Source organism: Pristiophorus japonicus, chromosome 15, assembly GCF_044704955.1.
Source record: "Pristiophorus japonicus isolate sPriJap1 chromosome 15, sPriJap1.hap1, whole genome shotgun sequence".
Lineage (NCBI taxonomy): Eukaryota > Metazoa > Chordata > Chondrichthyes > Pristiophoridae > Pristiophorus > Pristiophorus japonicus.
The window spans coordinates 1,924,397-1,938,500 of NC_091991.1; the positions used below are offsets into that span (position 1 = coordinate 1,924,397).

General features: G+C 47.7%; 1 protein-coding gene and 1 pseudogene across 1 annotated transcript in view; one reads left to right on the forward strand and one right to left on the reverse strand.

Annotated features, from left to right (window-relative positions):
* LOC139281369 (stabilin-2-like) overlaps window positions 1-14,104 on the reverse strand; it is a 244,136-nt gene that overhangs the window by 146,257 nt on the left and 83,775 nt on the right. Inside the window, exons 24-26 of the mRNA XM_070901523.1 lie at window positions 6,534-6,627; window positions 1,668-1,826; window positions 641-736 (exon numbers count right to left, since the gene is read on the reverse strand). Of these exons, the coding sequence (XP_070757624.1) occupies window positions 641-736; window positions 1,668-1,826; window positions 6,534-6,627 (349 nt within the window). The remainder of the gene's footprint in view (window positions 1-640; window positions 737-1,667; window positions 1,827-6,533; window positions 6,628-14,104) is intronic.
* On the forward strand, window positions 8,368-8,546 carry LOC139225954 (U2 spliceosomal RNA; annotated as a pseudogene).

Consider the following 14,104-nt stretch of genomic DNA (forward strand, 5'->3'; position numbering starts at 1 on the left):
GCAAACCAAGCACTCGGGTTTAATTCTATAATTGAAAAGTAGGGAAGTTATGCTAAGCCTTGGTTAGACCACACTTAGAGTACTGTGTATGGTTCTGGTCGCCATAATATGAAAAGGATATAGAGGCACTGGAGAGGGTGCAGAGAAGATTTACAAGGATGGTACCAGAAATGCGAGGGTATACATATCAGGAAACAATGAACAGGCTGGGTCTCTTTTCTCTTGAAAAGAGGAGGTTGAGGGGTGACCTAATAGAGGTCTTTAAAATGATGAAAGGTTTTGACCGAGTGGATACAGAGAGAGTGTTTCTACTTGTGGGGAAGAGCATAACTAGAGGCCATCAATATAAGATAGTCACCCAGAAATTCAATGGGGAATTCAGGAGAAACTTCTTTACCCAGAGAGTGGTGAGAATGTGGAACTCGCTGCCTCAGGGAGGGGTTGAGGCGAATAGTATCGATGCATTTAAGGGGAGGCTGGACAAGCGTATGGGGGAGAAGGGAATAGAGGGTTATGCTGATAGATTTAGATGGGGAAAGACGGGAGGAGGCTCGAGTGGAACATAAACGCCGGCGTGGACTGGTTGGGCCGAATGGACGGTTTCTGTGCCGTATATCCCGTGTAATCCAGGCCAACTCACCAGATAATGGCACCCTCCATTTTCCTCCAAACATGGATTTATCGGCTCGCATTCTATGCCATTACCACGAAAGCCTTTCTTGCACTCACAGTCATTCTGTTAATAAATGGAAACCTCAATAATAACAGTGCTTGACAATCCATTGCTGTCAAAATCGGTTGTTAAGAGGTGTCACCCGAAATAAGATTTGGAATTCACTAAAACCGATTCTGGTGATTTTTATTTAAAATATTGATTGCACAATCGACAACTTCAATGACCATCACCGATTGGATGCTCCTTTGTAAGACTAGCTCAATGTGGTTCAGTGGTAGCACTCTCACCTCTAATCATAAAGTTGTGATAATGTTGGGCAATTAAGGGAGATGGGGATAGGGCGATGTAATGTATTTGCTTCATGGGTTCTTTGTTGAAGAATTCATAGCAACACATTGCTATTAAGAACTAGTTGGTTTATAGCAAAGGTTTAACAATCACACTACACATTACCGGTTCATCCACCAGGCTCACAACCACCTGCCCCATCGTGGATCCCCCGAACCCAACTGGCTGGGGTTTTATTGAGTCTTGTGAACATCACGTAACTGGCTAAGCCACTCCCAACTCAACAGCTCTACAAAGCATTCTCACAGGTACACATTACAGGCAGGGAAGTGGAGTTGAGGTCGAAGATCAGCTATGGTCTTACTGAATGGCGGAGCAGGCTCGAGGGGGCGTATGGCCTACTCCTGCTCCTTATGTTGCTAAGTCTAGACTGCACCAGTGCAGTACTGAGGGAATGCTGCATTGCAAAAGGCGCTGTCATTCAGACATAGGATCTTCTACATCCATCTGGAGGGCAGTCCGGGACCTCGGTTTAATGTCTCTCCCTCGGTATTGGCACTCGAGTCTCTGGAGTGGGACTGTAAACCCACAACCTACTGACTCAGGAAAGTGTGCTGCCCACTGAGCCAAGGCTGACACAGGAAGTCGTCAATGAAGAGAGGAGGAGAGAAAATGATGAAGGAAACTAATCTTTTACACTTACCTGGCCTGGCCCCAAGTAGATGCAGTTTGCATTGGGATGGCACTCTCCTTGGTTCCCCAGCAGGCAGTTATTGATCTCACTGCAGTCCGCCCCGTCTCCTGTCCACCCAGGTAAACAGTCACACGAGTATCTTCCTGATCCTGTCTTAATACATTCAGCCTGCCAATGAATCGTGTAGATAAAAGGTCAAAGTAACAAGTACATGGTGGCAGCTCATCCCTTTCAAACGTGTGCATAAAACATAAGATAGAAATAACATAAGAACATAAGAAATAGGAGCAGGAGTTCCTCGAGCCTGCTCCGCCATTCAATAAGATCATGGCTGATCTGATCCTGGACTCAACTCCACTTCCCCACCCACTCCCCATAACCCTTAAGTCCCTTATCTTCAAAAGGATATTATAAGGAAAAGTTAAGTTGAAAAACAAATGAAAGAACAACAGAGCGGTTATACGTATCGGTAAGATTGAACAGGTGGGGGCTCCTTTCTGGAGAAAAGGGAAGACCAATGGGGGGACCTGATCGTGGTCTTTCAGATTATGGAAGGGTTTGATCGAGTCGACGTAGAAAAGGTGTTTCCATTTGTGGGGAGACCAAATCTGGGGGTCATAAATATAAAATAGTCACTAATGAATCCAATTCAGGAGAAAGCTCTTTACCCAGAGAGGGGTGAGAATGTGGAACTCGCTGCCACAGGGAGGGGTCGAGGCGAATACTTTCGATGTATTTAAGGGGAGGCTGGATAAACACATGAGGAGAAAGGAATAGAGGGATATGGTGATGGGGTGAGATGAAGAGGGGTGGGAGGGGGCTGGTGTGGAGCATGAACCCCGGCACGGACCCAGGTGGGCCCAATGGCCTGGTCCTCTGCTGTAAACATTTGGTAAACTATTTAACAACAGCGGAAAAGAATAGAAATGGTGAAATATTATGGGCGCAATTTTAAGTTAACTCACGCAGCGGGAAATTGGCACGATCGGATTAAACCGCCCGAATTTACTCTCTGTTGACTTCAATGGAGAGGGAAATTGGCCGGATGTACGACGGGTATAAATCGCGTCAGTTTCCCACCGGGAGAGTTAGGCTTAAATAGCGTCCATAATATTTCACCATGTCCATTCTTTTCCATTCTTGTTACATAATTTTCAACAATAACAACAACAACTTGTATTTATATAGCACCTTTAATGAGTATAACGTCTCAAGGCACTTCACAACAGTGTTATAAACAAAACAGATAAATTTGACACCGAGCCACATAACAAGGAATTAGCGCAGGTGACCAAAAGCTTGGTCAAAGAGGGAGGTTTTAAGGAGGCGTCTTGAAGGAGGAAAGAGAGGTGGAGAGGTTTAGGGAGGGAGTTCCAGAGCTTGGGGCCCAGGCAACAGAAGGCACGGCCACCGATGGTGGAGCGATTATAATCAGGGATGGTCAAGAGGGCAGAATTTGAGGAGCGCAGATATCTCGGGGCGTTGTGGGGCTGGAGGAGATTACAGAGATAGGGAGGGGTGAGGGCCATGGAGAGATTTGTAAAACAAGGATGAGAATTTTGAAATCGAGGCTTTGCTTAACCGGGAGCCACTGTAGGCGAGTGTAATGGAGACAGGGGAGACTGGTTTAAGAAGACAGTTAGCAGTAGAGAATAGTAGCCAGGGGGTTATCTTTGCATTCCAGAATGATTGTGGAATAGTGAGCAGTTTTTGCAGACAAGAGTAGGACCCGATAATCCTTTATGTGCTCGAGCCAGATCAGTTCACATAGTATTTACAGCACGGAAAGTGGCAAAAATAACATTGAATATAACCAGAGAGTAAACTTACTCTTGTATATTTAGATTTAAAAATCTGGCAATGTGTCACACCTGAGTCCATGATCGGATCGACCATGATCGTATTAAATGGCGGAGCAGGCTCAAGGGGCCGTATGGCCCACTCCTGCTCCTGTTTCTCAACAAGGCCTCACGGAAATACCGCACGCAAGCCGGGAGCCTGGCGTATCCGGGGTCCGCCCCAATATCCATCCCTTCCCTTTCCTGCACACTGCCGGTGGAGTCACGGGGGGCTACGTATCCAGGAACACTCTTATTAATAATTCTCGGCACAGAATGTCTGTGGAGCAGCAAAATCTTGTAACAGAAACAGGCAATTTTCTCCATGGTGCAGCATTCCTTGGCACGGAGCAGCCTGGTCTGTTTGCCCACACACAGCGGGAGTTTGCCCACTCACAGCAGTGGGTTTGCCCACACACAGCGGGGGGGTTTGCCCACACACAGCAGGGGGTTTGCCCACACACAGCGGGAGTTTGCCCACACACAGCGGGAGGTTTGCCCACACACAGCAGGGGGTTTGCCCACACACAGTGACGTTTGCCCACACACAGCGGAGGGGTTTTCCCACACACAGCGGGAGTTTGCCCACACACAGTGACGTTTGCCCACACACAGCGGGGGGGGGGGGGTTTGCCCACACACAGCGGGGGGGGTTTGCCCACACACAGCGGGGGGTTTGCCCACACACAGCGGGGGGGTTTGCCCACACACAGTGACATTTGCCCACACACAGCGGGGGGGTTTTCCCACACACAGTGACGTTTGCCCACACACAGCGGGGGGGGTTTTCCCACACACAGCAGGAGTTTGCCCACACACAGCGGGGGGTTTGCCCACACACAGCGGGGGGTTTGCCCACACACAGCGGGGGGTTTGCCCACACACAGCGGGGGGTTTGCCCACACACAGCGGGGGGGTTTGCCCACACACAGCGGGAGTTTGCCCACACACAGCGGGAGTTTGCCCACACACAGCGGGAGTTTGCCCACACACAGCGGGAGTTTCCTGCCTGTCGACACCTGGCTGCTCAACAATGAAATTCCGTGCAGTGGTGCCAACTTTCAGCTTATCGCACTATCCTCTTTAGTCCAAACTAGCCCCAAACTAAGATGGCAGTAGTGGACCGGGAAGTTGAGTGTTCCTGGATACGCAGCCCCCCAGTGACTCCACCGGCAGTGTGCAGGAAAGGGAAGGGATGGATAGTGGGGCGGACCCCAGATACGCCAGGCTCCCGGCTTGCGTGCGGTATTTCCGTGAGGCCTTGTTGAGAAGTGGGGGTGAACAGCCCCTGTGCACTACCCTTACAAGGTCAGTGATGTAGGAGAGGGTGGGGCCAAGCAATGGAGACTCAGTCCCCACGCTGGGAGTTCCCGCGTCCCGTCAGCTGGGTGCGTGGGCACACCTGGTGAGCCGAGACGTGCCAGAGTGCCCACTGTTGCCCCAGCCAAAGGAAACCAACCAATATTTCAATGTTATGTATGTGCAGCCCTTTTGTGAAAGGGGGCATTGTTGCTTCTTTCTGGGGTGAAGCGGGGGACGGGGGGGGGAGGGGGAGGGGGAGACGGGGGAAATGGTGGGTACCGGCACCACTCTCTGACCAACCACGCTTCCACTTCAGTATGCAGCCTCTGGGGCAAGGCTGGAGCCTCAGAAGTGCCCCCCACTTGCATTGGTGCTCCCCAGTTGCGTGGGTATCCACCAGCAGGCATGGAAATCAGGGGACCTCCATTTATGCCTGGATTTCCATCCCCTCTCCCCCCCCAACCCCCCAAGTGAGATTTCCAGTCTGAGCTTTTTGCTTCATTTCACCCATCAGCCGTATTTGTTCCCCAATCCCAGAACTGAGCCACCCTTGATCCCCAGTTCCCCGTCCCAGAGCTGAGCCGACCCTTGACCCCCAGTTCCCCGTCCTGGAGCTGAACCACCCTTGACCCCCAGTTCCCCAATCCCAGAGTTGAGCCGACCCTTGACCCCCAGTTTCCCCAATCCCAGAGCTGAGCCGACCCTTGACCCCCAGTTCCCCAATCCCAGAGCTGAGCCGAGCCTTGACCCCCAGTTTCCCCAATCCCAGAGCTGAGCCGACCCTTGACCCCCAGTTCCCCAATCCCAGAGCTGAGCCGAACCTTGACCCCCAGTTCCCCAATCCCAGAGCTGAGCCGACCCTTGACCCCCAGTTTCCCCGTGCCGATGGTAAGTTTGCTGCAGCACATCTATCGGTGGCAAATACTGGGATCGCGGCTGTCAGCTGGTGCCGGGGTCGGAGGGCTCTCGGGGGTGGCCGGAAGTCACGGTACGTTTTATAATCAACAGACGTCAGGAGCAGCTCCCTGTCAATGGAATCACTTCTGAGACTATTGCCATCTATAAAATGGCGGGAGTTCTGGAGCGGAAAACACTCCCCCTACAATTCCCCTCCCCTTAAAGTACTAACATTAATAAAAATGTAATTATATAAATCAAGAACAAAAAAGTATCAATTCACTCCATTTACTAATTATGCTAATCTAGTTGGTGGCGGACAATACGAATAGAAATACTATTAGCCTTATCAAATCTACATATCGTCAATCAACAACAACTTGTATTTATATAGCGCCTTTAACGTAGTAAAATGTCCTAAGGTGCTTCACAGGAGCGTTATAAGATAAAACAGATACATTTGACACCGAGCTACAGAAGAAGAAATTACGGCAGATGACCAAAAGTTTGGTCAAAGAGGTATTCCTGTCAAGTAGGGTTGCCAACTTTGGTTAAGCGTATTCCTGGAGATTTCATCACATGACCACCCACCTCCTCCCGCCCCGCCCACTCAATCAGTCTTTTCCTCCTCCAACACCAATATTTTGTATAACTAATAAACCCAAGGTGTTTAAAGAACATGAAAGACTGATCTTCTCCCGGGTGTTTGCTGCCAGCAGTGACCGGGAGATTGATCTCTCATTCCTGGAGACTCCAGGCTAATCCTGGAGTGTTGGCAACCCCTACTCTCAACATGCATCATTTATAATAATCAGCACAATTGGTCAGCTGTACGCACGTTTGGACTGCAGCCACCTTGATCTGGTCTGCTGCAGGCCTCCAGTTCCTCACAGTATGAGCCATCACCTTCGTAGTTTGCTTTGCAAACACAGCTAGAGAGAAACAAAGGCAGATAGTTAGAAAGCCAAGCTCTACCTTGAAGTCAAATGTGCACGCAATCACAGTCAGAATTGAAAAAGGAAAAGTTATACGTATGTAACAGTATATACAGCAATAGAATGATCATATTCTTGCTCGTCGGAACTATGTTACAAAACATTCTTCACAGCACCTCCCAAACCCGCGACCTCTACCACCTAGAAGGACAAGGGCAGTAGGTCCATGGGAACACCATCACCTCCACGTTCCCCTCCCAGTCACACACCATCCTGACTTGGAAATATATCGGCCGTTCCTTCATCGTCGCTGGGTCACAATCCTGGAACTCCCTCCCTAACAGCACTGTGGGAGCACCTTCACCACACGGACTGCAGCGGTTCAAGAAGGCGGCTCACCACCACCTTCTCAAGGGGCAATTAGGGACTGGCAATAAATGCCGGCCTGGCCAGCGACGCACACATCCCAGGAACGAATACATTAAAAAAAAAGAAAGATTTGAGCTGAAGAAATTTTGTAGGTTTAACTGGTTGAAATTTAATTAAAGAAATTATAGAGTCATAGAATCATAGAAATTTACAGCACAGAAGGAGGCCATTCGGCCCATCGTGTCCGCGCCGGTCGACAAAGAGCTATCCAGCCTAATCTCACCTTCTAGCTCTTGGTCCGTAGCCCTGTAGGTTACGGCTCTGTAAGTGCACATCCAAGTACTTTTTAAATGTGGTGAGGGTTTCTGCCTCTACCACCCTTTCAGGCAGTGAGTTCCAGATCCCACCACCCTCTGGGTGAAGAAAACTCGCCTCAAATCCCCTCTAAACCTCCCCCCAATGACTTTAAATCTATGCCTTGTTTGTATATGGCACCTCAGGATATACCAAAGTGCTTCCATCCAGTGAATTACTTTTGAAGTGTGGTTACTCTTGTTAAGTAGGCAATTGTTCCACGAGTTTAGCTCATCAAGATCCCACAAGCATCATTGAGAATAATGACCAGTTAATGGCCAATACATTCGGGTTTGCCCATAAACGGGCACACAGGGGGACACAAGGAGCCATCCCCGCACCTGAATGGACAGGCCCGAGGGGCATCTGCCATTGGGCCTCGGGCCTCATCATCATCGAGGGCGCCCTCCCCTGTAATCTTACAATTGTTTCTATTGTTCATGCACAGGATGGGCACCAGCATTTATTGCCCATCCCTGATTACCCACGGGAATGTGGCGATTGTATCGATAGTGCATAACGTCCTCTAGCTAGGAGGTGTCGATAATGTATAGCGCCCTCTAGCTAGGAGGTGTCGATAATGTATAGCGCCCTCTAGCTAGGAGGTGTCGATAATGTATAGCATCCTCTAGCTAGGAGGTGTCGATAATGTATAGCATCCTCTAGCTAGGAGGTGTCGATAATGTATAGCGCCCTCTAGCTAGGAGGTGTCGATAATGTATAGCGCCCTCTAGCTAGGAGGTGTCGATAATGTATAGCGCCCTCTAGCTAGGAGGTGTCGATAATGTATAGCGCCCTCTAGCTAGGAGGTGTCGATAATGTATAGCGCCCTCTAGCTAGGAGGTGTCGATAATGTATAGCGCCCTCTAGCTAGGAGGTGTCGATAATGTATAGCGCCCTCTAGCTAGGAGGTGTCGATAATGTATAGCGCCCTCTAGCTAGGAGGTGTAGGGAGCTGCATTGAGGGAGGGTGTGTGAAGGAACGCCATCTTAAGCTTCACATATCCGTCTGAGATCTCCCAACTGCCTTTTGGCTAAGATCAAGTGTAGTATCTGTTCTTATCAGTTTAATATCCCCTATGGGGACCTGATATTAAATTGTTTTTTGGACAGGGAGCTGGATCAGGGGCTTGCCCCGTCCAGTCCAGGCACCGACCTGGTATTGCAGTGTATCCAGGAACGGTGCAGCTTCCCCTCTCGGCCTTTTGGCTAAGATCAAGCGTAAATTGCGCAAAGTTATCTTTGGCGCTAGAGTTGATCTGACAAGAATTGGCAAAAAAAAAAATAGAGTTAAGTTGAACTAAGAGTGTCCAAGAGACTATAAAATACATGGTGTCAGAAGTGGGAGACTTCCGATCTTTCATCGAACGCATCCACGACCAAAATATTGGAACTGTGACCTTTTCGAGCCGATGGAAATCGACGTTAAGCAGTGTAGTGCAGAGCGTGCTTCCTACGCATCGCGCGTGGATCCATGAAGGGCGATAAATAGTCATAAGCTTCTAAAATAATCTAGAGGCATTAGTAAAATAATCTTAAAGTGGCATGAGTTATTGTGGAGCCACGATTAAAAAAGTATTTCTACAATTACAGGGCCAGGATATTTTACTGTTAGACTTGTTCTGGTCCTCGGGGTATTTGAACTGTGGACATGTATGTGACAAACACAAAGTCCCAAACTGTAGCGAGTACCATGACCACCACGGTGCCAACTCCCGCACACATTCCTCCCACCTCCATCGCAGGTGACCGTCGAGAAAACCAACTGGAAAAAATTCAAACAGCTGTGGGACAGCCCTGAAATTATCAGGAATATTGTGGAATAACCAGCGAGTTAGGGTTGCAATGTTTATCACTGCATTGGCAGCGATGCCCGAGATAGCCATAATAATCTTCCCTTCAAATCAGAGGAAGACAAACAGGAAATGGAGATTATTTTGAAGCTCTGGGAAGAGCAGTGTAAAGGTAAAACCAACATCATCAATGAACGGTTCCAGTTTAACGACTGGGTACAAGGGGACGAGCGATTTGACAGATATCTCGTGAAAGTGAGAGAGCTAGCATCGTCATGTGATTTCGCCAATTTGAGGGATGATTTCATCAGAAACCACATGGTCTACAGAATATCTGATAACACTCTGCGTAAGAGGCTGTTGCAAGAATTAAGCCGAACACTCGATAAATGTGATGCTCTGTAAAGCTACAGAGACCACAGTTGCACAAATGAAATCCATGAAGCTCACTAAAACAGACTCTGAAGATGCTAAAGCTGTCAGACAGAAACCCTGACCCACAAAGAAAGAATTCACAGACAAAGAGTTCACGAACACTTGCAGATATTGTGTCAAGACATGAGCTGTCAGAAACTAAATGCCCAGCCTATGGGAAAACCTGCACAAGTTGTGGCAAAGTAAATCACTTTTCTCAAAAGTGCAGACAGAGTGGATCGAGGCCGAAGTCTACACATAACCCTAAATATAAGGGCAAGCCAAAGGTTCATGCACTACATAAAGAGAGTTATGATTCTGATTTTGAAGTCATGATTGTAAAGATGCTTCGTAAAGTTGATCGAACAATCAAGGACAAAGCTGAGAGAAAGTATCCTAACAAGATTATGGCTATCTTCTCCATTAAAGGTCAAATGATAAAAATGCAAATAGATTGTGGGGCCACATGCAATGTACTACCTCTTAGATACTTATATACTTACTGAAAGGCTTAAAGATAAAAGAATCTAAGACAATACTGTCTCTAAAAGACAACCATGCAACCATTCCATTGGTAGGGACTTGTAATATGCCACTGGAAATTACAAAGAACAAGCAAAGTACGTTGTACCCTTTGTGATCATTGAGGGTCAAAGTGCCCCACTGATTGGCTCACGCACTGCTCAATAGCTACAACTGATAAAAGTGCAGCATCAGAATATCGCGGTGGTAAATGAACCACGCGAATCGCAAACTACTAACAAGGCAAACGTCTCGCTAGCATCAAAAACTGATGTCCACAATGCATATCTGGATGTGTTTAAGGGACTTGGACACATGCCAGGGACAGTTCACCTTGAACTTAATGAATCAGCGACACCAGCTGTAATGCCACCCAAACGGGTACCAATAGCGATCAAACAAATGCTGAAAGAGGAACTCGATTGTTTGAAAGAATGACAAATCATCATGAAAGTTGTTGAACCGACGGACTGAGTATCCACTCTAGTGACTGTACAAAAACCAAATGGAAAGATACAAGTATGTATCGACCCTCAACATCTGAACAATGCCCTGAACGTGGACACTATCCACTTCCTGTGATCGATGACATCTTGCCACAGATGTCAAATGTAAAAGTCTTCACTAAAGCAGACTGCAAGGAGGGTTTCTTGCAATGTGAACTAGACACAGAATCCTCCTACCTCACGACCTTCCAGCCTCCATGGGGACGATATCAATGTAATAGAATGCCATTTGGCATCAGTCCTGCCCCAGAAATCTTCCAGCAGAAACTAGACCAGAACTTCGAGGGTCTAGATGGAGTCTACAAGATTGTAGATGATAGCTTGATCACTGGACGTGGTGAGACACTTAAAGCAGCCAATCACGATCATGATGCAAACTTATGCAAATTCATGCAGAGATGCAGAGAGCCAAACATCAAACTAAACTTCGATAAGTTCGAATACAAGAGCTCCCAGGTGAAATACATGGGACACATACTGTCTCATGATGGACTCAAAGCCAACCGAAACAAAGTGGTCGCAATCAACGAAATGCAGAAACCGCAGGATGTCGCAGGTGTACAACGATTTGTCGACATGACAAAGTACCTCGCAAAATTCTTGCCAGATCTTTCAGCCCTCAGCGAGCCATTGTGATGGCTTACTCATAAAGACATGGTCTGTAAATGGAGTGAAAAACAAGACAAAACGTTTGAAGCTATCACACAACGCGTGACAGATTCTCCAGTGCTCGGGTACTTTGACCACAAACTTGTAACTGAAGGTCAAGGAGATGCTTCGAGCAAGGGTCTTAGGTTTGTCCTTCTGTAACGGGGACAACCAATCACATACGCGAGCCGAGCGCTCACTCCAGCAGAAACGCGATACTCTCAAATTGAAAAGGAGCTGCTCGCTCAAGTCTTCGGAATGGAACAAAACCATCAATATGTATAGGGTCGCAAGATCACACTATGGACAGACCATAAGCCTTTGGTTGCTATATGATGCAAGCCGTTATCTGCAGCACCCAAGTGACAACACCGTCTGCTCATTCGGCTCAACCAATGTGACGTCGAAATAAAATATCAACCAGGAAAAGAAATGTACCTAGCAGACACCCTCCCGCGCGCATACCTCGAAAACGTGGAGAGATCACCGACAGAAATTGCAATGGAATGCAGCCACATGGTGGACTGTCTCCCACTCTCCAAACACGGACTGACTACCATACAACGCAAAACTGCAAGTGACTCCACACTACAACTGGTCATACAACAAACCACAACGGGATGGCCAGAAACCACACAAGAATGCCCGCCTGAAGCGCTGCATACTTCAAAGTCCGTGACGAACTCACAACACGGGATGGCATAGTCTTCAAAGGCTATCGCTGTGTCATCCCAAAATCCCTGAGATCCAACATTGGTCAGTGACTTCATGCTGCTCACACTGGCATCGAGAGCAATCTTTGACATGCCAGAGAATCTGTTTACTGGCCAGGACTGAACAGTGACATAAAGGACTATATTTCAAAGTGTGAAACATGTAACACCTATCAATCGAGCCAACCAAAGGAACTATTGGTAAGTCACATCCTCCCTCAGAGACTGTGGGAAAAGATTGGTTGTGACATATTCACACTCGATGGCCAAGACTACGTATGCACAGTGGTCTACTGCTCGGACTATTCCGAGATAGACAATCTGCACAGAAAGAAAGATGCCACTGTCATCATCACACACCTCAAGAAACACTTCTCTACCCACGGTATTCCAGACAAGGTTCAATCCGACAAGGACCTCCCTTCAACTCAAAACATTTCACAAACTTTGCCACAGAATATAGATTCGATCATGCAACAAGCTCACCAGAATATCAACAAAGCAATGGAAAGATTGAGAACATGGTTAAGCTCGCAAAGTGGTTAATCAGGAAGACAAAGAATGACTGTGGTGACCTCTATATGAACCTTCTCATTTGGTGAAACACACCAACTGAAGGCCTTGATAGTTCGCCAGACCAACACTTGCTCGGTCACCGAACAAAGACACATATCGGCCAGACCGGGCCAGGGCGGCAGATTTCCTTCCCTAAAGGACATTAGTGAACCAAACGGGTTTTTACGACAATCCGGTAGTTTCATGGTCACTATTACTGATACTGGCTTTTTATTCCAGATTTTATTTAGAATCATCGGATCATTGAAAAATTATGATTTTTGTATCAAATGCACCCTCTACATTTAAGTTTAAATCATTAATTATATACTGCAAAAAGTAAGGGACCGAGTTCTGAGCCCTGTGGAATCCCACTGGAAACAGCCTTCCAGTGACAAAAACTCCCCTCTGTCACTGAGCCAATTTTGGATCCAATTTTCCACTCTCCTCTGGATGCCATGGGCTTTTACTTAGTTTAATTAGCTGAGTTTAAATTCCCCAGCTGCCGTGGTGGGATTTTAACTCATGTCTCTGTATCATTGGGGCCAAGTTTCGGCCTGAGTTGCTCCTGTTTTTTTGGAGCAACTGGTTTAAAATGGAGTATCTTAGAAATTTGAATTCTCGGCATTTAGTTTGCTCCAGTTCTAGTCAGTTAGAACAGTTTCACTTTGGAACAGAATTTTTTTTTCCAAAAGGGGGCGTGTCCGGCTACTTACGCCTGTTTTCAAAGTTTAGGCAGTGAAAACTTACTCCAAACTAACTTAGAATGGAGTAAGTGAAGATTTTTGTACGCTCGAAAAAACCTTGTCTACACTTTAGAAAATCAGGCGTAGGTTACAAATCAGGCGTAGGGAATGGGGGGGGGGGTTTAAAGGGAAGTTTACAAACATTAAACACTTTAGTTTTACAAATAAAGAGCCATCATCAATAATAAATGATAAATAAATCAACCAATAAATCAATCAAAAAAAATTAATAAAAAATAAAAAAAATTTTAAAAAATCAATAAATAAAACATTTTCTATTTACCGACTGCAGCACCGGGAGTCCTCCAACAGCGTGCTGGGACAGCCCCCCCCAGTGTGTCTCTGTCAGTGTCTCTATCTCTCTGTCTGTCTGTGTGTCTCTCACTCTCTGTCTGTCTGTGTGTGTGTTTCTGACAGCGAGGGAAGGGCGAGGAGGAGGGTGGGGTGGGGGGAAGGGGGAGGAAGGAGGAGGGACGTAGAGGGGGGTGGGGTATGGGGGAAGGAGGAGGGGGAGGGGGTGGAGTGGGGTGGGAGGAGGAGAGGAGGGGCGAGGAGTAGGGGGGGAGGAGAAGGGGGGAGGGGGAGAAGGGGGAGGGGGAGAAGGGAGAGAGGAGGGAGGGAAGGAAGGAGAGAGGAGGGAGGGAAGGAGAGAGGAGGGTTGGAAGGAGAGAGGAGGGAGGGAAGGAGAGAGGGAGGGAGGGAGGGAGGGAAGGAGAGAGGAGGGAAGGAGAGAGGAGGGAAGGAGGGGAGGAGGGAGGGAAGGTGAGAGGAGGGAGGGAGGGAAGGAGGGAGGGAAGGTGAGAGGAGGGAGGGAGGGAAGGAGAGAGGAGGGAGGGAGGGAAGGAGAGAGGAGG